The 27,508-nt window shown below is 39.3% G+C and overlaps 1 protein-coding gene across 2 annotated transcripts in view; it reads right to left on the reverse strand.

The window, feature by feature from the left end:
- The window catches only part of VWC2 (von Willebrand factor C domain containing 2), a 90,447-nt gene that overhangs the window by 31,868 nt on the left and 31,071 nt on the right, over positions 1–27,508 (reverse strand). Inside the window, exon 4 of one of the 2 annotated variants that reach the window (XM_081931904.1) lies at positions 519–1,354. The exons of the other annotated variant lie outside the window; for it this stretch is intronic. Coding sequence (XP_081788030.1) covers positions 1,203–1,354 — 152 coding nt within the window. The 3' untranslated portion in view covers positions 519–1,202. Of the gene's footprint in view, positions 1–518; positions 1,355–27,508 lie in introns of those variants that run through there. 2 annotated transcript variants of the gene reach the window in all.

Consider the following 27,508-nt stretch of genomic DNA (forward strand, 5'->3'; position numbering starts at 1 on the left):
TTATATTTGAAAAATGCTATTTCTCACTGGAATTATATTAATTTTTTAGTCTTGAAATTGAAAAGAAATACTAGTTCTACTGGTTTAACTGTTTTAATAACAGTAAATTATTTTGAGATATTTGGGAAAGATGCCTAAATAAATTAAATGCTTAAAAATTCTTCTTAATTGGGTTTCATTTAAAAACGCCATTTTTTTAGAGCAAGTGTTGCCAGGAATTCACAGAATTTAGTAATTTTCTAATATAAGAACTGTAATATTTTTCATTCTGTGTTTTGAATTTTTGAAAACAATGTCATGGGAGCACTTGGCTTGAAAACTGACAATCTGCCTTTTCACAAATAATTTATATGTTAGTGGAAATGCCACATGTCATATTATGTACTTTGTAGCTGAAACAGAATATGTTTTGTCAGATGTTATTTGCCTATTAGGAAAAGTAATTTCAACTAAGTTAAAATAGAAAAAAAAAATTATGTGATTTATTCATATGGATTAAATGCCTAACCACAGAAAATACATGACTTATATTTTCAGACTACTGATGGGAGACTAAATTTCTTGTAACAGAAGATAAAAAATATCCAGCAGATTATGAAGTAGTCCAGTTGCTCTCAGATTACTGTATATTCATGCCAGTATATGTCAATAGTAAAGAAATATTGGCACATATTGTGTGCATATTTCTGTGCAGATAAAAATTACTAAACTCAATAACAAATGTCTTGTTGCATTAAATAGATAAGCACCTCACTCCTTGCAAATGTAAGTGGTTATAATAATATCTATAATTTTTACCTTTTCTATGCCTATTATTTTTTCATAAAAATAGTCTATATAATATAACAAACATTATTTATTTTATGCATGGTCAGATGTTCAAGAAGACAGTCAACCATTTATGTTACTGTAATTAGTATTACCTATATAAAACATTAAATTTAAACTAATGGCACTGTAGAAATAATATAATCTGTGAGTCTATTGTAAAGTACTCACTTGGAAATATAACACTTACAATGACATAAATATTTTAAGTGCAAATGTTGACATATATATTTCTCCCTGTCAAAAACAAAATATTTGATGCCTACTTAATGTTCAACAAAATTATCCTTTGTAGTTGACTCTTGTTTTGCACCAAATCATCTGGTGGATTTAAATATTTTATAAAAATATCCTGATTCCCTAGATTAGAAGATCTAAATTTGCTTGCATTCATGTCTGGTACACATAGCTTGTCGTTCAATTCTCCAAGTAATTTCTTCGTAAGTACAGTGGCATATAGTACATTCATCTGTCTTCACTTCTCGACCTGCTGGAATAACCATGGTCTCAGCAAAGCAATTGGGCCCTAAAACAAAAGAAAAAGAAGTGTTTCATATGACCCTGATTCCATGAGATTGGCTGGCACATATAGATAGGTGAATTGAAATCCCTTCCATGTCCAAAACCTCATTGTGTATCCTTAAGTAGATCGTTTTTTCTGCTTGACCTAGTAGGGCAGAAAGTTGTAAGGATGAATATGATGTACACTAAAATACTAATGGAATTATTTCTACATATGATTCAGGATGAGGTGTCTCCAAATGTATAGTTTTCCATATATTTCCTTGTTGAAAAGATGCAAGCAGCAATATGCTATCTTGCAAGATCATCTCTAGTTTAGAAATCCTAACTTGAGTACAATAGTGCGGGAAATAGGCTTTCATTGACATATTGGTCTAAATATTCACTCAATTGACATACTGATCTAAATACTGACTCAATTGATAACCCAGACTATTCCTTATCTTATTAAAAGTATCATATGAAAGCTTAACTAACCACAGCAACTACAATGATCATTATCCATGCCCTTGCTTCTTGATGATCAGAGCATATGAAATACTATGATTGTATAAGAGAAGTAAATGGTGTATGAATTAATAAACAGAAAGACATTTTTGAAATTAAGCAAAAGGAAAATGATATAAGAAATCTGAAGATAGTTACGTCTTATGAATTAATGCTTTACAGAAAATGGTGATAAATGAAAAACTAAAAATGAGTTTTAGAGAAAATTGGGCAAATTCATGTAGACATTTTTACCCAATAAAAATATGAAAAAGTACAGAAATTGAGATTAAGGAAGAAAGAAACGAAAGAGGAACAACAGAAAATTTTAAAAAGAGAAAAGGAAAGCTATTTTTAAAAATGCTTTTGGATCTTTAGCACAGTTACAAATGAACTTAGTATCATTCCATCCTCTAAGATTACATTACATTATGGCTTCTTCCCATAGTTAATCCTTTTCAATTGGCAAATCCAAAAATCATCAAATCACTTCTGTTCACTTTCAGCAAAAAAAAGTCCACAAAGTTCTGATATTTTATAAAGGACATACAGTTTTATTTCTGATCAAAATTCTTTTATCTTATTATGATACCCTTAGCTTAATGTTAAGATGTATCCTTAGAAAACTGGTTTCTTTTTTTCCTGATAAAAGTCTACAGTGTATTTCTTAGTACAGGTCTTAATGTTTCATTCTTTTGTGATAATTCTGTGTGATTTGTTTAATTCTACATTTAGGGCTTCAACAATACTACCCTTTCTATCTTTACTATATTGTTCTATAGCTAGCCTCAATGGCAAGTAAAAACCTTTTTGTTTTAAATCCAGTAATGTCACATTGTCTAAATCTTTTTTCATTTCTTGAATTATTGCTTCTGTCTCGCTCATTTATATTGCAGATACTTCAAATTTATATTGATCTTTTCTTTTATTCTGTATTTGTAAATCTTTTTCCTTTCTCCCTTCAAATAAAATAAAATCTCTCTGAATAGATTCCATCAATGATACTACAGCTGCCACAATAATATTGTTAAGTCCTTGAGGCTACGACGCCATTGAATATCATTGCCCTGATTGGTTGAGACGCGAGCAGCCAGCTGGTGGGAGAATGCAGCCATTCTATTGGTTCAGCATCTGACAGCGCTAGTATAAAAAGGCTGTCAGCTGTCAAATGTTGCTGTTTGCCGGTTCGAGGTTTGCCTTACATTTTGCCGTGTTAAACTGTTAATAAAGGTTGTGTTAGCTTCAACCTGCCTTGCCTCAGTTCCTGCCTGTCTTGTTCTCCCTACAGAACACTGGCGACGAGGATGGGATAGGACTGAGGTAAAGGAAAAGCGAAGTCACTAATAAGAGCTGCCTCAAATCACAGGCGACGAGACATCGTTTCAAGGCTAATTCCTCAGTTGCGTCCTTCTAAGGATGGCTAATCTACCAGCATTCAGCCCAGCCACTGAAACATGGGACGCCTACCTTGAGTGGTTCAAGTGCTTCCTGGAGGCAAACAACTTCACTGGTTTGTCCAGTGGCCATAAAAGAGGATATTTTCTCAGCGCATGTAGCCACGAGATGTTTGGAACAGCTAGGGCTTTAGCAGACCCTCAATCTGTCCATTCGATGCCTTGGGAGACTCTTTTGGAGAAACTTAAAAATCATTACTCTCCAACTCCCTCACACATAGCCAGACGTTATGCTTTTAGGCAAAGGACCCAGAGAGAAGGGGAATCTGTGAGCGACTACATGGCTTCCCACAGAACAGCTGCCCTGCACTGTGACTTTCCTGTGCTGGATGATGCCCTGTTAGAACAGGTGGTCTGTGGTATCAAAGACCTCAGACTTCAGCGATGCTTGCTGGCACAAAAAGAGGTGAGCCTTCAGGCAGCCATGGATAAAGCCACGGCATATGAAATGTCAGACAAATCCACTGCAGAAATTCAGAGATTTCTGCCACCGGTCACCCATGCCAGCAGGGGCCATGCTGTCCACCATGAAGAAGAAGACGAAGAAGACTTCCTCTGATGGGAAGAAGAGATTAGCCGCCTCAAACTGGCCACCAGAAAAAAACTGACGGGCTGATTTTTTACCTCAGGCGGGTTGCCTGAGTTGTGGCGGACCATGCAAGGTCAGTCTGCAGGTTCAAAGCTTCAATATGCCGCCAGTGTGACAGGAAAGGACATTTAGCCAAGGTCTGCAGAGCGGCCATGCGAATCGGTGACTCACCTCCGGAGCGCACTTTGTCTAGACAATTCGTAAAAAGATTTCCCAAATACCGCGAAGACTGCATTGTCATCACAGGTGACCAGCAGCACCCTGATTGGGCTATTAGCCATGAGTCCCTGACCTAGCCTACCCATAAGATATACTTGACTGTGCGCATAGAGGGAGAGCCCTGCAAGATGGAAGTGGTCACTGGCTCTTCCAAATCTCTGGTCTCTTGGGCTACTATCAAACGGATATTGCTCAGCCTGACTAAAGCTCAACTCAGACAGTGCCCACTTCGCCTCAGAAACTATCAAGGGCAGCCAATACCCATTGTGGGTTGCGGCACATTCACATAGCCAGCAATAACTTCTTGGGGCCTCTTCCCCTCATCATTGTAGATGGCCATCTGCCCTGCCTCCTGGGGCTTGACTGGTTCTCCGCATTGGGGCTCAATGTCTCCGGCATCCACTCCGTTGTTCCAGATTCCTTCATCGCGCTGGCCAGTGAATTCGCAGACGTATTTGACAACAAGCGTGGTAAATATAATGGGATCCCCATTTCTTTTAACTTGGACCCCCAGGTGGCGCCAATACGTCTAAAATCCAGGAGTGTGCCTTTTGCTCTTTGGCCCAAAGTAGATTTAGAGCTAGATAAATTAATAGCACAAGGAGTGCTCGAAGCAGTAGACCACTCCCCCTGGGAGACCTCCATAGTAATACCTATTAAGCTGGATGGTAGTATTAAATTTGCGGGGATTTTAAATGCATCATTAATAAAGGGCTGCAAGCCAACCCTTACCCAGTGCCAGTGGTTCAACATCTGCTCCATTCCTTGGGCCAGGGAAACATTTTTGCCAAGTTAAACTTGGCACAAGTGTACCAGCAGCTCCCGGTAGACGAAGCTACTGCCATGCTCAAACCATCATAACGCACCAAGGAGCTTTCAAATGTAAATGCTTGCAATTTGGGGTTGGTGTAGCCCCGGGTATTTTCCAGAGCCTAATGGAGCAGATGCTCCAGGGGCTGCCAGGGGTGGTACCCTATTTCGACAACATGCTTATATCCGCTTTGGATTAAGCTGAGCTCGTCAATAAATTAAGAGCAGTCCTGACCTGTTTCCAGCAAGCAGGGATGAAACTCAAACAAGAAAAGTGTAGGATAGGGGTTGCCAGTGTAGAATTTTTGGGATATCTAGTTGATTCCAAAGGCATCCACCCTACTCCGTCCAAGATAGAGGCAATTAAGAAAGCCCCCACACCCTCCTCTAAGGCTGAACTGCAAGACTTTCTGGGGCTGCTTAATTTTTACTCCATTTTTTTTATCCCATAAGGCGACTTTGGCAGAGCCTCTTCATACGCTCCTGGACTCCAAGCTGCCCTGGCATTGGGGGTCTAGAGAAGCCCCCATTTAGGGCAGAATGTCCTTACATCCAAATCTTTATTAGTGTGATCGCCTCCCATTAACTTTGGCGTGTGATGCATCGCCTTATGGCATTGGGGTCATTCTGAATCACATCCTACCTAATGGCTCAGAAGCCCCAATTGCCTATTATTCACGCACGCTCTCAGCACCTGAAAGAAATTACAGTCAGCTGATAAGGAGGCCCTAGCTGCTGTAGCAGGAATAAAGCGGTTTCACGATTACGTTTATGGTCTTTTTTTCACTTAGTGACCGACCATAAACCCCTCTTGGGTCTTCTGGCGGGGGATCGCCAGACTCCTCAGATTTTGTCTTCAAGAATGTCCAGATGGACAGTCTTTCTAGCGGCATATAATTATCAGCTACAATATAGGCCAGGAAAAAACTTGGGGCACGCTGATGCCCTCAGTCGCTACCCTCTGCCAGCGCCTGTTTTGGACCCTGCTCCTGCAGTTTCGGTCCTCTTAATTGAAGAGTTGGCCATGCCAGTATCCGGCCGGGGTATTGCCAGGCTCTCTGCCACAGACCCCATTTTGGCCCACGTTTTGGACTATGTGCGCAGGGGGTGGCCACAGGGGCCAGTAGGTCCTGAGTTTCACCCCTATTATAAACGGCAGCATGAGCTGTCCGTCCTTAATGGGTGCCTGTTATGGGCAATAGGGTGGTAGCTCCCCCAAAGCTTAGGTCACCAATTTTAAGTTGCCTGCACACTGCTCACCCGGGCATTGTGTGCATGAAGGCTTTGGGCCGAAGCTACGTGTGGTGGCCCAAGATTGACCAGGAAATAGAAAGCTGGGTAGCCACCTGCCAGCAGTGCCAGCAATCTAGACCGGCTCCCCCTTCTGTGCCCATCAGGGAATGGGACATGCCCCAGGCTCCATGGGCATGAGTCCATTTGGACTTCGCTGGCCCGTTCTTAGGGCAGAACTTCTTGGTCCTCGTAGATGCCTACTCGAAGTGGGTGGAGCTGTCACTCATGCCATCCACCACTTTGGAGGCTGTAATTAGGGTGCTGGGGAGGCTATTCGCAACCCATGGGTTGCCTGCTGTGGTGGTGACTGACAATGGGCCCCAGTTTACGTCGGCACCCTTCCAGATGTTTTTAGGCCAGCATGGCATACGACATGCCCCAACGGCCCCGTTCCACCCAGTCAGAAATGGCCTGGCAGAACGAACCGTCCAGTCCGCTAAGGAAACATTGGGCCGCCTGGGGCCAGGGAATTGGCACGACAAACTGTCCCAATACCTCCTGGCACAGCATACAACCCCGTGCCCAATCACCAAGCAAAGTCCCGCAGAACGGCTTATGGGTCGTCGGCTCCGGACAACCCTGGACCAGCTGTACCCCGGTTATGCAGCAGAGAAAAGCCCCCTCGCAGGCAACTCCACATGGGCCTTTAATGTGGGAGACCCAGTCTACGCCCAAAACTATGGGGCCAAACCAAGGTGGCTTCCCGGACAAATCACGCAACTGGACCCTACTCTTATAGGGTCCGGCTCAGTGACGGGCGAATGTGGCGCCGACACATCAACCAGCTCAGACGGCGAGCCACCAGCACAGCAGGCCAGCACCCATGTTTCACAGGACTCTCCACCAGCTTCTCCTCCTTTGGCCACCGCCCCTGAACTAAGACGATCGGGGCAGAGCCGACGCCGGCTGGCGTACTTGGCTGACTACGCATGTGCTAACTGGGAGGAGAGGGGTGTTAAGGCCTCGAGGCTACGACACCATTGACTATCATTGCCGGCCCCTGATTGGTTGAGACGCGAGCAGCCAGCTGGCAGGAGAATGCAGCCATTCTATTGGTTCAGCATCTGACAGCTCTAGTATAAAAGGGCTGTCAGCTGTCAAATGTTGCTGTCTTGTCGGTTCGAGGTTTGCCTTACATTTTGCCGTGTTAAACTGTTAATAAAGGTTGTGTTAGCTTCAACCTGCCTTGCCTCAGTTCCTGCCTGCCTCGTTCCCCCTACAGAACAAATATTGTGTTCGGTAAAATGGGCAATTATATAAATTTTATTGGTAAATATTATTCTCAGATTTGTGCATCGTTCTTCATAGTTTCTGGGAAAATTCAAATTTGCTGACAGTCCTTTTCTTCCTTCTTTTATTTCTTCCTAATATTAACCATTTCTCTCTTTAAACTTCAAAAAGTTAAAGAAAATATGAACTCTTTTCTTAACTCTTTATATCCATCCAGCTCTCCATCATTCTATTGTCACATTTCACTCATCTTTTTAAGAAAATGTACCAATTAGCTCTCTTAACAAAGTTAAATAGTCTACTTTCCCAAGAAGATATTTGTTTAATTAAAATCAGATACTTTGAAATAACTAATATTCCAAATATTCCTTAACCAAATTTTAAATGTTATAATTCAGACTTTCAATAAGTTTTTTTAAAAAAAATTGCCAGTAGTTCAGCCGTTTGAGTCTCACTGGCTCAAGGTTGACTCAGCTTTCCATCCATTCGAGGTCAGTAAAATGAGGACCCAGATTGTTGGGGAAAATAAACTGACTCTTTAAATCACCCAGAGAGGGCTGTAAAGCACTGGTATATAAGTCCAAGTGCTAAGTGCTGTCTCTGTTGGATTTTCAGAAAGCAGAATTGGAAGGGACATTGTAGTTCTTCTACTCCAATTCCCTTCTCAAACAGGAGATGCTATATCATTCCAGACAAATAACTGTACAATGTCTTTAAGAAGACATTGCACTTCTAGAGACAAGCCATTCCACTGGTTAATTTTCTCACTATCAGGAAATTTCTCTTTACTTTTATATTGGTTCTCTCCCTGATAAGTTTCCATCTGTTACTTTGTGTCTTGCCCTCAGGTGCTTTGGAAAATAGGTTGATATCCTCTTCTCTGTGACAGCTACTCAAATATTGGAAGACTGTTATGATGTCACCCTTAATCCTCTTCGTTAAACTAGAAGTACCAAGTTATTTTAACTGTCAAATATTTCAATTTCCGGTCCCCTACTCATTATTGTTGCTTTTCTCTGCACATTTTTTCTTCAACATTTTTTGTGTGTGTATCATGGTGACTAAAACTGGATAGAGTATTCCAAATGTGGTCTTACCAAAGCAGTATAAAGAGGTAGTAACACTTCACCTGATCTTGATACTATCACTGCTGATGCAGGTTAAGATTGCATGACTTTTGGCAGCAGTGGTTCACTGTTGGCTCATACAGTGCTGTCCACTGAAATTCCCAGATCCCTGTCACAGTTACTGCTGTTGAGTTTATAATAAAGCAAGGAAATATTAAGATTAACTCTTTATCATCACAAGGTTTTTTTTAAAAAAATTAATGAAATCGTAAGTTTTCCTTTTAGAGCTGTTAAAGAAAGAAAATTTATAACGTATTATTTATGTAGACAGTGTTGATAATCCTGTATGCACAAAAATGGAAGGACACATCAATTCCCACAAAGGAAGAATGGATGGAAAATGTGATGTAGGTAGCAAAGATAGCAAAATTGACTGTTTTAATTAAAGAACTTGCTCAGTTTTGTTTGTACTTGAAAACCACTTCTGGGAATTTATGCTAGAAACAAAAAAACCAAAACTTTGATTTTAGGCTTTGACAATTAGATTAACTTTGTTATTATAGAAATTACTTGTATCTAGAAGAATTGTAAAGCAAAAAGTTGAGGCTGTAATTTTATTTTGTACTCAACTGCACTAAAAAAGGCCATGTCACTGTTTTTTTTCCCTTTTACACCCTAATTCTCTCACCCACCTCTGTTCTTTCCTTTCAGAGCTTTGTTTCTATTTGAGTATTATATTATAATAAATTTCAATTAAAAAAGGGCTGGAGATAGGCTCTGTCTGAGGCTGGGGGCTCAAAGTTTCTTTGTCAGCTTGCGGTGGTATACTTGAGGTTTGCCCATAGATTTTCTAGAATCTGCTGGTTTCCTTGTGAGAAGCGGCACACACACAATCTTTTGGCTTCTCCCTGTATGGAGTCACACTTTCATCAGTCTCCACTTCATATTTTTCTCCATTCTTTGAAGACCTGTTAGCTCATAATTTTCCTCACCCAGAAGTCCCAATATAACTCTTAAGGTCAGATGCAACACACAAGTGTATCTTACAAAGCTAGTTACAGGTGCAAAATGATGAAACGGATGCAATCTGGCCACTCTGTCTTTCAAGTTTTATATCAGTGGCATGATGAAATGTATAAACTATTCAAATGTTCATCCCTGCTGGTTCATGGAGATGATGCTGTGGTACCAGAAGCAGGGTATTGGACTAGAAAACTCTCAAAGTCCCTTCCAATCCTATGATTCTGTGGTTCTTCCCAGAACATCAATAGGCCTTAAAAAAATCAGATGCTGCAGCAATGATAATCTCCCAATACACTATTAAAAAAACCATGAAATTTGCCAAGAGGATGATGCTTTGCTCATAGAGTGTTAATGGTCACAAGGCAGTATAATACAGTATAAATCTTTATTATGGTCAAAGACCAGCAATACACATTACTTTTTACCATATGTTAAAAGTACTAACATTAAAATATAATTTAAAAGTATTGATGTTAAAAGTGGGTAATAACATACATGTTCTCAAATTGTTCGGGTCACTCCCTGGTTTATTTGGGTGCAGATTTCAAGTATTTAGGAATAGTAATGCATGCCACTGGTTCAAGGAAAGCTCACTACAGACATGACATTGTCACTGGACAAAATCTCCCAATGCCATTACATTTTTCACTTCAAGAGAGCACATGGCATCCCAGCCATGTGTAAGACTTTCAGGCTAAGACATTAGCCTCACTCTTCTTTTGGCTCTCCAGCTTCTTTTACTGCCTAGGAGTGGATACCCTGCTGTCTGGTAAATGCTTATTTGTGACCAGAAACAGGCTTGACAAAAGTTGAGGCAGGAGTGTGCATTGCTTCCGTAAACTTTTGGGGAAGCTTAACTTTTACCTTCAAGCACCATTGATTCTCCAGGACAACTTTCAACTATCTGGATTAAGGTTATTTAAACTCCTATATCTAGGTTTCTTTATACCTTTGGTTCTCAAGAATGGAATGATCAGGTGAAACAAACCCTGAAGCAGAGTATCAAGGATATTGGCATTAGGAACATCTAGGGAAGGCCTCAACCTTCCTGTCATCCGCAAACAAGAGCTAATCCTCATTTAGCAACTGCCTCATTAAGCAACTGTTCACAAATATGACAATAATAAACAATAGTAACAAAATAATAGTTTTTCAACTAAAATGTGCACTTACATAAAGTTTTTTGCACCTGGCAACATATGCCATGAAAGTATTGCTGGCATTACTGCACAAGAGAATTTAATCTAGTATCTTCAGCCTCTCATTCACATGGTTTACTTAATAACCATGTTGCTTGGTGACTGTTTTGCCTGAATTAGTTGCAGTTGCTGAACCAGAACTACCTGTATTCATTGTTGTTGGCTATTTCACAAAGCTAGAAACATCTAGTCATCAGAAAGCTTTGCCTCTCAGCCAGTGCCATGTTCTTTCCTTTGAATGGCAAATAGAGAAAAGGAGCATTGGACATGCTATCCTTTTGATTCTGGAGACATGGAAATCACAAAACTTACTCTTCTTTTATAAAGACATTTGAACCAGATTTATCCTTTGATTAACAGATATCCTTTTTTTAGCAGATTTTTTCCCCTTCTACAACAAATTACAGTCACTACCGTGTTTCCCCGAAAATACACCATGTCCTGAAACTAAACCCTTGCGACATTTTTCGCGTGCGCAAAAATATAAGCCCACCCTCGAAAATAAACCCTCTGGACAATCCCCCCCCTCCGACCAGGCAGAGCACCGCTCGCCGACCTAGCGGTATCCCGAAGGCACCAAGCCACGGGAATGAGGTGGGGGCAAAGGCGCTTGCGTTGCTTGGTGCTTTCGGGGTACCGCTAGGTCAGTCAGCGGGGCTATGCCCAGCTGAAGAAGGGGGGGTTGCTGGGCAGCTGCTCCCTTGCGAGCGGGCTCCCGAAGAGCCGGGCACAGCCTCAGGGTCGAATGGCTGTGTTGCGCTGTCGCAGCAGCAACGCAGCAGCCATGAGGTGACCAAGCTTATGAGCAGCCGCCCGGCAACCCCCCTTTCCAGCCGGGTACAGCGCCGCTGACCGACCTAGCAGTACCCGGAAGGCACCAAGCAACGCGAGCGCCTGTTCGCCGCCCTCCGCGTCCCGTGGCTCGGTGCCTTCGGAATGCCCCTAGGTGAGTGAATGGGGCTCTGCATGGCTGGAGGGGAGTTCGCAGCGGCTTTTCCTCTCCCCGCTCGCGCGAAGGGCATCTGCGCTGCTGGCGCCGTCCGCCGCTTGTTTTTTTTTTTCAAAGCATGGAGGATGGATGCCGCTCTGGAAGTACGCTCTGGTTGAGCGTACTTCCAGAGCGGCATCCATCCTCCATGCTTTGAAAAAAAAAACCAAGCGGCGGACGGCGCCAGCAGCGCAGATGCCCTTCGCGCGAGCGGGGAGAGGAAAAGCCGCTGCGAACTCCCCTCCAGCCATGCAGAGCCCCATTCACTCACCTAGGGGCATTCCGAAGGCACCGAGCCACGGGACGCGGAGGGCGGCGAACAGGCGCTCGCGTTGCTTGGTGCCTTCCGGGTACTGCTAGGTCGGTCAGCGGCGCTGTACCCGGCTGGAAAGGGGGGTTGCCGGGCGGCTGCTCATAAGCTTGGTCACCTCATGGCTGCTGCGTTGCTGCTGCGACAGCGCAACACAGCGATTCGACCCTGAGGCTGTGCCCGGCTCTTCGGGAACCCAGTCACAAGGGAGCAGCCGCCCGGCAACCCAAAAATAATAAGCCCTCCCCTTTAATAAGCCCAAGGCCATATTTCGTGGGTCAAAAAAATATAAGCCCCTGGCGTATTTTCGGGGAAACACGGTATATCAACATTGTTATATCATCATATCTGTACATGTATGTAACATTTCACTTCTATATTTACACACCTTTATACACAGTTCTATATATATTTATATATATTGTTTTTCGGCTTAATTAATTTTCTTGTTTTGCAGCCATTTGTACCAATTGTTCCAAATTTCATAATATTCCGGCTCTTCTTTATCTTTTAATTGCAGTGTTAATTTATCCATCTCTGCACAATCCAAAGGTTTTTTTTATCACTAATTCGTCCGAGGGCGCATTATTTTGTTTCCAGCATTGGGCAAATGCTATTCTAGCTGTAGTTACCAGATGTGTTAATATGCATTTAATTTTCTTTGTATATTTCCCTTTGATTAGTCCCAGCAGAAAGATTTCGGGTTTGTATTTTATCTGTTCTGAAATTTCTTGCACCCATTTCCAGATTTTTGTCCAATATTTTTGTGTTTCCGGGCAGGTCCACCATATGTGATAAAAAGTACTTTTTTACACTTCAAGCAGGTCGGCTTCATGTTTGGGTACATTTTAGCCAATCTTCTTGGTGGTAAATGCCAACGATAAAACATTTTGTACATATTTTCTTTAAGTGCTGCTGATTGTGTTAGTTTATAATTTGCGTTCCAAATTCTTTCCCAATCCATTAGATCTATGTTATAACCAAAGTTTTGGGCCCACGCTATCATGCAACCTTTAACTTTTTCTTCTTCTAATGTTACTTCTAATAAATATTTGTAAATTTTCGTTATGAGTTTATTTTCCGGGCCAATTAAAATTTTATCTATTTGTTGTAATTCTGTGTATATTCCATATTCTTTTACATCTTTTTTGTATCTCGATTGTAGTTGGAGATATGGCCACCAATCTATATTTATATTTTGCTCCTTTAATTCTTGATTTGTTTTCAAATTCCCTTGGCTGTCTAAAATTTCACTATATCTAACCATTTTCGATAGATCTAGTGTACTGGGATGTGTCATAGCTTCCATAGTGGAAAGCATGTCGGTATTTTCATGTAATGTTTTTCTCTAATTTTATTCCAGACCTGTATCAGTGCATCTCTAATATAGTGTTTGTGAAAGTACTTTTGTTTCTTTTTACCCTCTTCCCATAGGAAAAAATGCCATCCCGTTTGCAAATTGTGACCCTCTAATGTTAGTATTCTTTTATTTTTTAAAATTTATCCAATCCCTGATCCATGTTAGTGCTGCTGCTTTGTAATAAAGCTCCCAGTCAGGGAGTCCCATACCACCTCTGCTTCTGTCATCCTGTAGAGCTTTCAACTTTATCCTGGCTTTCTTCCCTTGCCATATAAATTTTAATATAATTTTATTCAATTCGGTAAAAAAAGATTTCCCTAATTTTATAGGGATTGTTTGAAATAAGTATAATATTCTCGGTAGTACATTCATTTTTATCGTTGCTATTTTCCTAATAATGATACTTGTAGTTTCCCCCATAATTCTAGATCTTTTTTTATTTGTTGCACTAATTTTGTATAATTATTTTCTTTTATAGTTGAGCACTTTGCAGTTAGCCATATTCCAAGATATTTAACTTTCTTTGTCACTTGCAGCCCTATTATTCTTTCTAATTCTTTATTTTGTTCTTCCTTCAAATTTTTAGTTATCATTTTAGTCTTTTCTCTATTAATCTTTAACCCTGCTAAATCTCCATATTTTCCTAATTCTCGCATTAAGCTATTTCCTGTTTCTAGTGGGTCTTCTATAATAAATACCAAATCATCTGCAAAGGCCTTGATTGATTAACAGATGTCCTGATTGCTCAGATGCTGATTACAGATGAAGTACATATAGCTAGATTTGTGCAGCAGCATATAAGATCTAATTGCTCTTGAAAGGCTAAGCTCTACTACATAGATATATTTTATGTAATCTGAGATATTATCAACTTTCATTTAATTTTAGATACTACTTTACATAAATTTTAGATAACATTTTTATAATTGTAGATGTTATTATTTTAAGTCATGTTAGCAGTGACGTGCAGTCAGGTGAGGCAAGTGAGGCACAGCCGCACCTCTCATCATGAAAAGAAAAAAAAACATACGAGAGCTTGCTGTGAGGTTTTAGCGCGCTCAGCCTCTCAGGCGACAGCTGAGGCGAGACTGAGCTAGCTGCTGATGACTCTGTTTAACTATTAAAAAAAGCTTCAAAAAAGCGCCCACTACTGTGAGGCAGGACTTTTTGAGGCTTTTTAAACAGTTAAGCAGAATCAGCAGCAGCTAGCTCAGCCTCGCCTCAGAGAATGAGCTCGCTAAAGCCTCACAGCAAGCTCTCGTATGTTTCTTTTTTCTTTTCACTCTCCTCTCCCATTAGCCCCAAAAGCCGCTTCTTGACAAAGAAGCCTAAGCAAAGGAGGGCTGGGCGGAGGAAGAGGGAACTTTCCCATCGAATGACTCACTGCCCTAGACTCGAGGCGACCATCTCTGCAGTCCCTCTGGTCTGGCCAGACAAGAGGGACTGCAGAGACGGTCTCCGCTGTCTAGAGGAGTGAGTCATTCGATGGGAAAGTTGCCTCTTGGAAGGAATGACACGGCTTGGCTCCCGCTTCGTCTCTCTTGCCTCGTCTCTCCTGCCTCTTCGCTTCTCCGTTCAGTCGTTGGGCGACAGATCGAAAGCGGGAGCCAAGCCGGGTTATTCCTTCCAAGAGGCAACTTTCCCATCGAATGACTCGCTGTCCTAGACTCGAGGAGACCCTCTCTGCAGTCCCTCTTGTCTGGCCAGGATGCCAGCAAGAGTATTGGGCTGGAGGAAGGAGGGATGCACACTCTCTCTCAAATGGCAAATCCGAGCAGCCGCTGCTGGGAGCCCATCACACACGTTCGGGCAATGGGGGGGGGGCTTTCTTGCACGCCTTCAGAAAGCTTCTGAAGGCATGCAAGAAAGCCCCCCCATTGCCCAAATGTATGTGACGGGCTCCCAACAGCGGCTGCTCGGATTTGCCATTTTTGTGTGTTTGTGTGTGTGTGTGTGTGTGAGAGAGAGAGAGAGAGAGAGAGAGAATCCCTCCTTCCTTCAGGAGGAAGGAAGGAAGGAGGGATACACTCTCTCTCTCTCTCTCTCTCTCTCAAATGGCAAATCCGAGCAGCCGCTGTTGGGAGCCCGTCACACACGTTCGGGCAATGGGGGGGGGGCTTTCTTGCACGCCTTCAGAAGCTTTCTTGGTTGGCTGGAAGGCGAAGGGAAAAAAAGTATTTTGCCATGCTGGGAAACGTCATGGCAAAAGAAGCAGCTGGTGAGGTTGCTGGGAGAGAGCCCAGGAGGAAAGGTGCGTGCGCAGAGGAGAGGAATCTAAGGCGAAAACGGCACGTGCCTCTCCCCAACGAGCTTCCTCGCCCCTCGCTGCTTTTCTCCGGTTGCTGCGTTTTGTTGGAATTCCCCCCCCCCCCCATAAATCTGATTGTGATGACATTGGTGCCTCACCAGCCATAAATCTCACCGCACGTCACTGCATGTTAGATACTACCTCACATAACCTAGACAGATAATATCTTTTGGACTTTATTCAGATTATTTTATAGATATATATTTTAATTTGATTTACTGATTTCTTAGGATAGATTTATAAGAGCTCACAAATCACTCAGAAACATTTCTTGTACTGGTCGAAAACTAACAAACCAGTTAATATGTTATACCAAAAATACAGGTGTTAAATATTTAGCTGACACCTAAGAATTAATTTGGAGAGATTGTTAAAGATAATGATTAGGTAAAGAAAGGAAATAAGTACACAGATGTTTCTTTTCAGTGATCTATGAAGAGACAAAAAGCGTCTGTATTCTAGTTTTAGTAAAGGCATTTAGTGTTTCTCAACCTTGGAAGCTTGAAAAATGTGTGGACTTCAACTTCCAGAATTCCCTATCAAAGAAAGCTGGCTGGAGAATTCTGAGAGTTGAAGTCCTTACACCCAGGTTTAAGAAACATTGCCTTGTATTATATATTTGTAACATCTTCCCATTAAAAGATTATTTTTTTTAAATGACATAAATATGATTTTATTTTATATCATTACCTGGAAATTTTTTGATGCATTGATCACAAAAAATAATTCAAAATGCTCATATAAAAAACAGCCTAATTCTCTTTAGATTGATATAGAGGCCTCTTTAATAAAATCTGGACCTAATTCAAATTTCAAAAAGGAAATTTGAATTTTCCATTTAATGTAGCTGAAAATTAACAAGCAACTATTGAAATGAAATTTATTATCTATTTATTATCTATTTCTAAAATATGTTATGTTGTTATATTATTGTCTGACCAATTTTTTTAAAAAAGAGGATTACCTCTTTTATACCTAAATATAAAGTTTATAAAGAAGCTTGATCCTATTGTCTGCTCTTTTCAATTGCTTTCTCAATTGTCCTTAACGCACTGACTGCCTTTTTGTTCTCAGCTGTTTTCAGACAGCTCAACACAAGACATCTAAGCCATCTTCTTAGCATTCCTAACCCGCTTAGATTCCACGGCAGCATAAGTACAGCTGAGGTCTCTTTTTTTCAGTCTGATTTGGAGTGAATTTCAGTAGCTGATACTTACTTTTATGTGGTTAAAGAAACCAACAGAATATTGTTGTTTGAAGAGTTGGGAAGTGGATATCTGAATCTGTGAAATCAGTTAAAATTGAGCTGGTTGAATTTGAAGGGAGAATGGAAAAAAGGTTTGTAAAGAGGAAAGAGAAGATGAAAGAAGTTTCTAAAAATTGAATCTATAGGGCACTTTACAAGAGAAATTCAATAAATTAATGATAAAGTGAATATTTTAGGAAGCTAAGAAAATAACAGAATATAAAATAACAGATGTGGAAGAGACCTTAAGGTTTTCTAGTCTAATCACCTGCTCAAGCAGGAGAGGCTATACCACTTCAGACAAATGTCCAGCCTCTTCTTTAAAACTCCAGTGATGGAGCATCTACAATTTTTGATAGCAATCTGTTCCCTACTTAATTGTTCTAACTATTGGGCAACTGTTCCTTATTTCTAGGTTGATTCTCTCCTTGATTAGTTTCCATCCATTCCTTCTTGTCCTGCCTTTAAATTGTTTAGAGAATAGGTTATCCCTTTCTTCTGTGTGGCAAGCCTCTCAAATATTGGAAAACAATCATGTCACCCCTAGTACTTTTCTTTGTTAGACTAGACCAGTGGTCGGCAAGCCGTGGCTTGCAAGCCACATGCGGCTCTTTACACATTTTAATGCAGCTCTTCTGTGTGCCGGGCGCCTGCTCCCCTCCCTCCTCTCGGGCACTTCAAAACAAGCGCCCCTTTCCCTTTTTTCTTTTCGACCCACAATGATTAGGGAGGATCCTGAAGTCGGGCGGGGACGAGAAGCGAGGAGGCAGAAAAAGAGACGGAGGCTAAGGAGCTTCCCCCCTGCCCCCTCCCAGCAAAAATCTAACCGGGGAGCCGGACGGTCAGTAGCAAATTAGCCGATCACGCTGTGTGATCGGTTAATTTGCTACTGCCCACGCGGTGTAATTGGCTAATTTGCTACTGCCCGCCCGGCTCCCTGGTTAGATTTTTGCTGGGAGGGGGCGGGGGGAAGCTCCTTAGCCTCCGTTTCTTTTTCTGCCTCCTCGCTTCTCGTCCCCGCCCGACTTCAGGATCCTCCCTAATCATTGTGGGTCGAAAAGAAAAAAGGGAAAGGGGCGCTTAAAGGTTCAAACAGTAGAGCAAACGCTTCAGAGGCAACAGTTTTCACGGGGAATTAGAACAGAGAGCCCTGGAGTTTCGCTGCCCACCCGGTCAGACCTCGCTTTCCTCACATGATTGGCTAATTTGCTACTGCCCGGCTCCCTGGTTAGATTTTTGCTGGGGGGGGGGGGAAAGCTCCTTGGCCTCCGTCTCTTTTTCTCCCTCCTCGCTTCTTGGGGCTCCACCAATGGGGGAGCAAGGCCCAGCACCAGGCTTTGGGCTAACACAGGGGTCTGCAAAGTTGGCTGTTTTAAGACTGGTGGACTTCAATTCTCAGAATTCTGGGAGTTGAAGTCCACCAGTCTTAAGAGCCAATTTTGCAGATCCCTGGGCTAATATGATTGATGCCCTTGGTGGACTTCAATTCTCAGAATTCTGGGAGTTGAAGTCCACAAGTCTTCAAGCTGTCAGGTTTGAAGACCCCTGGGTTTTTTTTTCTAAAGGGTTAGGGGTGCAAGGGTCTTGCAACTTGACAGCTTTAAGACTTGCACACTTCAATGCCAGAGTTCCTGAGCCAATATGACTGGAGGAGGAATTCTGGGAGTTGAAGTCCACAAGTCTTAAAGCTGTCAGGTTTGAAGACCCCTGGGTTTTTTTTTTCTAAAGGGTTAGGGGTGCAAGGATCTTGTAACTTGACAGCTTTAAGACTTGCTAGCTTCAAATGCCAGAGTTTATTGAAACTAAAAACAGTGTACCATCCTATGTATTTTCGGTTTAAAAAATGTGGCTCTCAAAATAAATTTCAATCGTGGTTTTGGCGAGATTTGGCACAGTTGAAAAAAAAGGTTGCCCACTACTGGACTAGACATACCTAGTTCTTCTCTGAATTGTAGTGTCTCAACAACTTTTTTGTATTATGATGATCAGAATTGGATGCAATATTACAAGTGTAGTCTAAGATACATACTGCAATACTAATTCTTCATATAGATACTATTCCTCTTTTCATGCAGCCTACGACTACATTGGCTTTTTTGGCAGCTGTAACACACTGCTGGCTCATATTTAAGTGGTTGTTCTCCATGACACTTAGATTCCGCTCACAGGTATTACTGTTGAACCAGATACCACCTACTCTATACTTCTGCATTTGGTTTTTCTTGCCTAGATGTAAAATCTATTTTTCTCATCACTGAATTGCATTGTGTTGCCTAGAGCTCAGTGTTCAAGCCTGTCAAGATCTTTCTGGATCTTGGGCTTATATTTTAAGGTGTTAGCTATTTCTCAGCTTGGCGCCATCAGCAAATTTGATTAATCCCTCTTCCATCCATTCATCTAAATCATTTATGTAGATATTGAAGAATACTATGCTTAAGACAGAACCTTGAGATACCCAATAGCATACTTCTTTCCATGTAGATGTAGTTCAGTTGAAGATTACGTATTGAGTATGGTTTGTCAATCAGTTACAAATACATCTGGTGGAGATACTGATACCACATTATTCTATCTTAAGAAGAAGTAGGTTATGGTCTACTTTGTCATATACCTTATTGAAATCCAAGTATACTAGGTCCATAGCATTTCACTGGTCCTAATTTAGTCACTTTGTCAAAGAATAAAATAAGATTTGATTGGCATGGTCTGATTTGACAAACCCATATTGGCTTCTAGTATTAGCTTTGCTTGCTTCTAGGTGTTCACAGATCCATTACTTATTTTTTTCAGGTTGTTCCAGATACTGATGTCAGGATGATGTAGTTTCTTGGATCCATCCCCCCACTCCACCCTTTTGAAGATGAGAACCACATCACCTCTTTTCCAAACCGCTGGCAGCTCCCTGGTGTTCCAGGATCTTTGAAAGATATGGTCCAGTGATTCTGAGGTCACATTTGCCAGCTCCTACAGAATTCTGGAATGTGATCAGAGGTGGTATTCAGCAGGTTCGGACCAGTTATGGAGAATTGGTAGCAGAAATTTTGAGTAGTTTGGAGAACCAGTAAATACCACCTCTGACTGGCCCCACCTCCATCTATTTGCTGCCTCCCGAATCCCAGCTGATCAGGAAGAAATGGGGATATTGCAGTAACTTTCCCTGGAGCAGGGAGGGAATGGAGATTTTACAGTATCCTTCCCTTGCCATGGCCACCAAGCCACACCCACAGAACTGGTAGTAAAAAAAATTGAATCCCACCACTGGATGTAATCCATCTAGTCCTGGTGATTCATGGAAGAGCTGTGGATTTAAAAGGATTAAAAGAAGCCACTGCAGAAAAATGAAGGTTGACTCCAAATGGACATGACTTAAAGGCGCTATTAAGGCCTACCTTGTGGTGATGAGAGTGAAGAAAAGGCATTTCTCTGCCTTTGTTGCATCTCGCCCATGAATCCTGGACCAGATCACCTAACCCCTCCTGGACCAGGGAGACAATCCTTGTGCAGAGGAACTTGCTGATGAATAAAGTCACTTGAATTTGTTTCAAGTTGGAACTTAAGGGTGATGTAGGTCCTCATGAGATGCCTTGGGAAAGTGCAACCACCTGTCAATTAGATCCTTGTCCCTCCTGGTTGGTGAAAGCCTCCAGGATAGTGGGTTCATGCAGTGATAAATTCCTCCCTGCAAAAGGAGACATTCCCAGAGCCTTTTAAAGAAGCCATGATTTGCTCTCTCCTTAAGACACCATTGTTTGATCCTACCTGGCTGGACAACGGTTATCCCGTTTCCCATCTTTCCTTTTTAGAAAAGCTGGTTTCTTGGCAACTTCAGAGGGTCCTGGATGAAAGAAAATTTTTGGATTCTTTCCAATCAGGCTTCAGCTGCTATGAGACAGAGACAGCATTGGCCACACTTGTGGATGTGATTTTCTGGTGATGGTGGTGATGCAACCATCCTTTCCCTCGTTAACTTCTCAACAGCATTTGATACCATCAACTATGGTATACTTTTGAGTCAGCTGAAAGGTTAGGAGCTAGACACCACAGGTCTGCATTGGTTTGGCTCCTTTCTCCAAGATTGGTCCAATTAGCATTGATATGGAATGAGAGATCCACTCTCTTCTCCCTGAGTTGCTCTCGTGTAGCTGTTGCAGGGCTCGGTCACTCTCTTTGCTCCTGTTTAACATCTACATGAAGCTGCTGGTGAGATCTCATTACCATGGGTAGAGGTATCATTAGTATGCTAATGTTACTCAACTTTATATCTCTAGGCAGAGGTAGAAAACTTAAATTGATGTAAGTACATTATCTTTAAACTGAATTGAAATTTAATTAGCCACATTCAATTACAATTATCAGAAATAAATGTAATTTTCTCCTTTCCTATGTATTAAAAATACAAACAGGAGCTCTAAGGCTGGTATTGGAGGTTCTGGAAGACTGCATATGAACCTTACCTAACAGATTTTGTTGCATTGAAAAATGTAAGCACTTCTTTTAAAGTTTCATTTTTGGCTCAATTCCATCATGTTTAGAGCAGTGTTTTTTAAAATATATTAGCAATAAAATAAAGCAATTTGTCTGCCAATCAGTCATTTTATTTCAATCACTGACTGGCAAAGCAAGAGTCATAATTGATTAGATTAAGTCAAGCTATAAAATCATAAAACAATAAAAGTGAAATTCTAAGTTAAAGTTTAAGAATTTGAGATGTAAAAATGAGAATAGTAAAATATGATATACAAGGTAACTAAATAATTGTTTAGAATAACAGAATAGTAAATTTACCAGTCTGGAATATATAGACTCATGATACTGCTAACAGTTATGGGAAAGTTGTAGTTAATATTGCAGCTAACGAATATGTAATAATATAATATATAAGGAAGGATAATGCATAAGGCATGATTATGGTTTCAAAACCAAAAGAAACCAATTATAATAACTATTTATCTGTATAGTTAAAATGACTCTGAAATTAAGTCAAAAATAAGATTTAGTTGACAATATGGAAATAAAAGCATTGATCAAAATTAAAAACTAAATGTCAGCTGCATTTGAAATATCTCCAAATGAAAAATATCTATGAGATGTTTGAAGAGAAATTATGGCATATTTTAACTACTAAAATGTCAATATCAAGATGGTAAGTAGTCAAGTGTTCTTTCATATTAAGAAAACCTGACTCTGAAAGATTATAGAAACTAGATTACATTAAAAACTGCTAATCATACCTAAATAAACATCTTAATAAATGTAGAATTTAAAATCTTGCATATTTTTGGAAGTCTGGCATTTTTCCTAAGGAATGATGCTATAAAATAAACAACTGTATGATACACCTATAATTCCATAATACTTTAAAAAACTAATTATGCCCTATTTATTCACAGTAAATAAAGTTTCATTGACATGTTGTGATTGGACACATATACCAACTGTCAAGAAAGAAGCAAACCCTTAAAATAGAATGAAATGTTGGTCTGATGGACTACAACATAATTCTATCTTTTCTAGACAGCAGTAATATTTACGATGCAAAGTCCTTCTAAAAATGTGCAACTTCCAGGGTCCTGGGAATTGTATCAGGCCCTAACTAGCCCTTTGGAAGCACTTACCCAGCTGACCTCCATATCCATCCATCTTCCAATTTTCAGTTTCTTGATGGAAAAGAAGGGGGAAATCTTTCACTGGATCCTTTTCTCTCCAGCAAAATAAATGAAAACTGCTGTGTATCCATCACACTGGTAATAAACTTGAAGCAACTTTAAGCATTCATACTCACAAAAATATCTCACATTTGGTCATTTTGATCAGAAATGTGAGATTTTTACCTTTTAATAGTGTACAGATGTCCAAACCAGTAGTATTTTGGAAGGCAAAAATCAATCTGGGAATTTTAGAGTCTGAAGTGGGTGAAACAAGAGTTCAAACAGTGAAAAGGTTCATCCTCCAATCATTGTAGTCCTCGCTCTGTTTCTAATCTTAGAATTGTATGCCAATACTAACAAATGTACACCATGTTTCCCCATACATAAGACAGCTCTAAACACCTCTGCATTATTAAAATAAGGGTAATTTTGATGTTTAGAAAACAGATTAGATTTTAAACATGATTTTTTAAAAAATTGCTGTGCTCTCCAAACCTCAGAGATAATTAACATTCTTTGCAATTTGCCGGGACAATGAGATTTCCACGTGAGTGAACTGTTTCTGCTTTATTTTTTATATTTACAGAATAAAAAAATGCAGACACATGGCTATATTTCAAAAACAAATCATACTAATAAATGTATGTGACATCTATTGGTAGATTTGATACAAACTTAAATTAAGTCTTTAAAATGAGGAATTCTCATGGGAATCCATAGCAACTTTTTAAAAAATCCACTACGATTTTGTGGCTAAAGGCAAGCAATCTCCATTATACTTCACTATTTTTAATAGTAAAATTAATGTTTTTTTATCAAACATAAATCAGAAGTTCCATAATTTGGGAAGAATTTAATGGAACAGTCAAAATCTATTTAATTTACTGCAAAAACATTTTTTTAAACATTTTGAAGAGTAGATTCTAGATTTGTAAGAAAAAATGGAAAATAAGGCATCCTGTGTATTATGTATTGAAACAACAAATAAACCATGATTTAATATTATAGGTTGAGGTATCCTTTCAATGTTGACCTTCGTGCCATATATGTGCTGTATATATCCATCCCTTTCTAAATCACAAGCAAACTTAAACATTTAACCTCGGAAAATGGCTTCATTAAAGTCATTTTTGTCATAGTGAAAATAGCAAGAGTGTAGAAGATATTTTCAGAAGGTCTATGTAAAACTATGTATGATTTCACTTTCTGTAAAAAAAAACTTCTCTCCCATTTTTTCTACCATATTCTCAGCTAATGTAGTTTTCAGAAAATGGATTGTTATCTTTCTAACTCTTTCTAACTCTCAGCTGATAAAAGCACAGTGATGATTATTCCTGGTACATTAGAGGCCCATGACAAAGAACAAACAGAAATAACATAAGCACAATTATACTTAAAGGGGAAAAACTCAATAAATCATAAAATATCAATGAGAAGAAGATAATGTGAAGAACAATATGTAGCTATTTAATCGTGTTTCCCTAGTCGCCTTGGCTCAATGTATATATATTGAATAATTTCTTCATGACCAAAAGTCAGTTACACAGTGACTAGGGCTGTTTTTGTGTGTGAGAGATTTTAATTTATTTCAGAAATATTCTCCAAATTTTAATCTTGCTAAATCTTTAATAGATGCCTAATATGAATGACAATCAAGAACGATTCACATGTGAACAATTTTTATTACATAGCCTGTAATGCTTTAAAATCCTGAAATAATGAAAAAGTAATAAGTACAATTGTTTAAACATCTTGTTGGTTCTAGAGAAATTGCTAGTTTTATAAAGCCATGATTCAGAAATCTGCTGAATTTCTTTTTATTTTATTTATCTGGTCAATGACCAGCTGCATAATTGAGTTTTATAACAAATGTTCATAAGTGTGTGTGTGTTCATTCATTCACACACATGCACACTTATACATGAATAATTTTTCAAAATGACATTTATAGATTTTGTTGAGTTTATGAATACTGCAAAATATGTTAACATTTATACTAATTTCTTTTCATGCTATTGTGGTATAATAGTAATATTCCATAAGAAGAATTTTTATATTCATTATTCCTTCCTAGAATTTTAAATGAGGGGTATTCATCTGCCCTTTTGAACAGACCCTTCACATTGCATAGATTGTCAGTGTCAAATATTACGACTGTATCTAGAACTATTCTCCACATCACTAATTCAAAAAACAATACTCGATTAAAATATCAGAGAAAATTATTGATCACCTTAACATACGGATACAAAGCTTCATATGTGTACTGCCCACTTCCCCCCACCCCAAACAGTTGCTGTCTTACAAATCCATTTTAAACAAGTTCATTATTTCTGACAGAATTAAATTAAGCAATCCTTGACAGAATTAAAACATAACAAGAATGTTTTTAAAGTGGATATTCCTGGAATATCTTAAACTTTTACTGGAATCTCCAATAAAGGCCTTAAAACAACCTTAAAATATTAAATGATATCAGCAAATCTGCAATTAAGCTGATACATAAAATATATTTAGGGTGTACTAGACTTCCTGGATATGTATGGCAAGGTTAGACATCAGATTTGATGTCCTTGAGGTGTAAACTGTTGAGAATTCATTGATTCTTATGATATGGTCATGTTATTATTTATTTCTTTTGAGGATAATAACAACAGCAATAGTACCTAGACTTATACTATATGCCATTTCACAGTGCTTTACAGACCTTTCTAAGCAGTTTAAAGAGTCGGCTTATTACCTCCAACAATCTGGGTCCTCATTTTACCGACCTTGGAAGTATGGAAGGAAGAACTGAGCTGTCAAAATCAAACTCCTAGCAATCAGCAGAATTAGCCTGCAGTACTGCATTCTAACCACCGTGCCACCAATATATTAATGAATAAAGCAGATATATGGGAAAAACTTTGAATATTAAAGATCTTAACATTACATATTAAAGCTTAGTTAATTAAGAATTATTGTTATATCAAGCATGGCAGGGAATGGTTAGAAGAATCGCATTGAAAAATTGGAAATCTAATATTCTAGATATAGTTGGACATGTGTGATAATATTTTGGAAAGGGCAGTATTTTCTAAAGGAAGCCATCATATATGTTAGAATGGCAGATTTTGTAATATTTTATATTAATATATTATACTATTAATATAATTATGATGTATTCATTACTAAATGTGTGAATATTGGATATATAAAATATAATGTACATTTTTCCTTCTTAGTTTGCATTTTTTTTTTAATTTAATGGTTGATTTGTTAATTGTGTATCCATTAAATAAATAGTCCTGTAAATATAGATTTTTTGGTCTGGAGAAAAGAACATAGGGAGGATATTTTAGTACTTCTCAAAAATCTGAAAGGACATCATGTGAAAGAAGATTAAGTTATATATTTACTCTTTAATGAGAATGATAAGCTAGCTAGCACATCTCTGAATAAGTGAAGATAATGATGTGAGATCTCAGCAAGATCATTCCCATGGAGTATCTCCTGATAAGAAGAAAATGGAAGATTGTCTACTTGTTGCTGATTGCTCCTTCCAAAGAGACTGCAGCATAGTGATTTCTAATAGACATGTTCAAAAAGACAAATTTGCAACTCAAAGTGCATCTAATGACTTTCTAGTGACTTTACCTTCATTCTAAAACAAAGGAAAATGTAATAAGTTTAAGAATTGAAAAACCCTAAAATAAATGACAAAATCTAAATTTTTAATTCAAGAAAATTATGAACAAATTAAGGGACCAGATAAATTTGGAATATTAAGAATTTTGCCATAAGATTTTAGAAATAATAAATAGCTCCTCCGTGGGAACTAAATTGCTTTGTCTACCCCGAAATAAGTCATAAGAGAAAATCAAGATTTTATGATTCCAGAAATTGGATACCAGAGGGGACTAAAGATTCTAGGCATAAAACAAAAGGAAAAAAAGAGACAGGCTTGCATTTTGCCTTTAGTCAGCACTGCGACAAAAATGACAGAAACGATATGACAGCTGAAATGCTCCAGGAGATAAATGAAGAATGGGAATAGGAAATAGCAGCTGCAATGTCAGCAATGTTCTCTACTTCCATGGACAGACTATGCCCCAAAGATATTTTTAAAAATGACTGATTGCAAAAAGAATATCTTAGAGGATCTACGGGATAAACAACTGAATGTTTACCAGGTAAGCAAATTTGACCAGATGAGCTAATTCTAGATACACTAATATAATCTTACAAGTCTGATAATACAAATCTCCTGCTGTTTCTTCTACAACCTAAAAAGTTAAGAGGTTTCTTGGCCCATTGTGCAGCTGTAGGTTATGCCCTTTCTTATCTAATCATTCCTTGGGCAGTGTCCCTTGTATGCCAAGGTCATATCCACATACCATTACATTGAAACAAGCCTTATTTGATGCTGAAAAACTAGAACATAAAGATGAAACATTTAAAAAATGAAAAAAAAGAATTATAAGTCAGATGACAGCTAAAATAGAAATACAAATGATAAGTCAAAGCAGTGACCTGGACAATGACTCCTTACTGGAATTACAAAAAAGGTTTGTTAAAGCCTCGAAAAAGCCTTTGGAGCTGAAAAAGAAAATCTGATCAAATTTGGATGTTTGGCAAGCAACATGCATTTAAATGATGGTTGCAGTGCTTGGGGTCTTGTCAGTGGGGAAGCCTGATTCGCTTAACAGCTGCATTGTTAACTTACTAACTGAAATGATCCACTTAACTGTGCCAAAAAACATATTTTAAAATGAGGCAAAATTCACTTAACTACTGTCATTGCTTAGCAATAGAAATTTTGGGCTCAGTTGTGATTGTAAATTGAGGGGTACCTGTAAGTAAAAAAAGTAGTTATTATGAAATACAGATTGACTTATTAGCAAAAATAAAATAGATAAAATAAGACTGAAAATATTGGAATATAATAA

This window comes from Natrix helvetica (genome assembly GCF_964273705.1).
Source record: "Natrix helvetica genome assembly, chromosome: Z".
Classification (NCBI taxonomy): Eukaryota; Metazoa; Chordata; class Lepidosauria; order Squamata; family Natricidae; genus Natrix; species Natrix helvetica.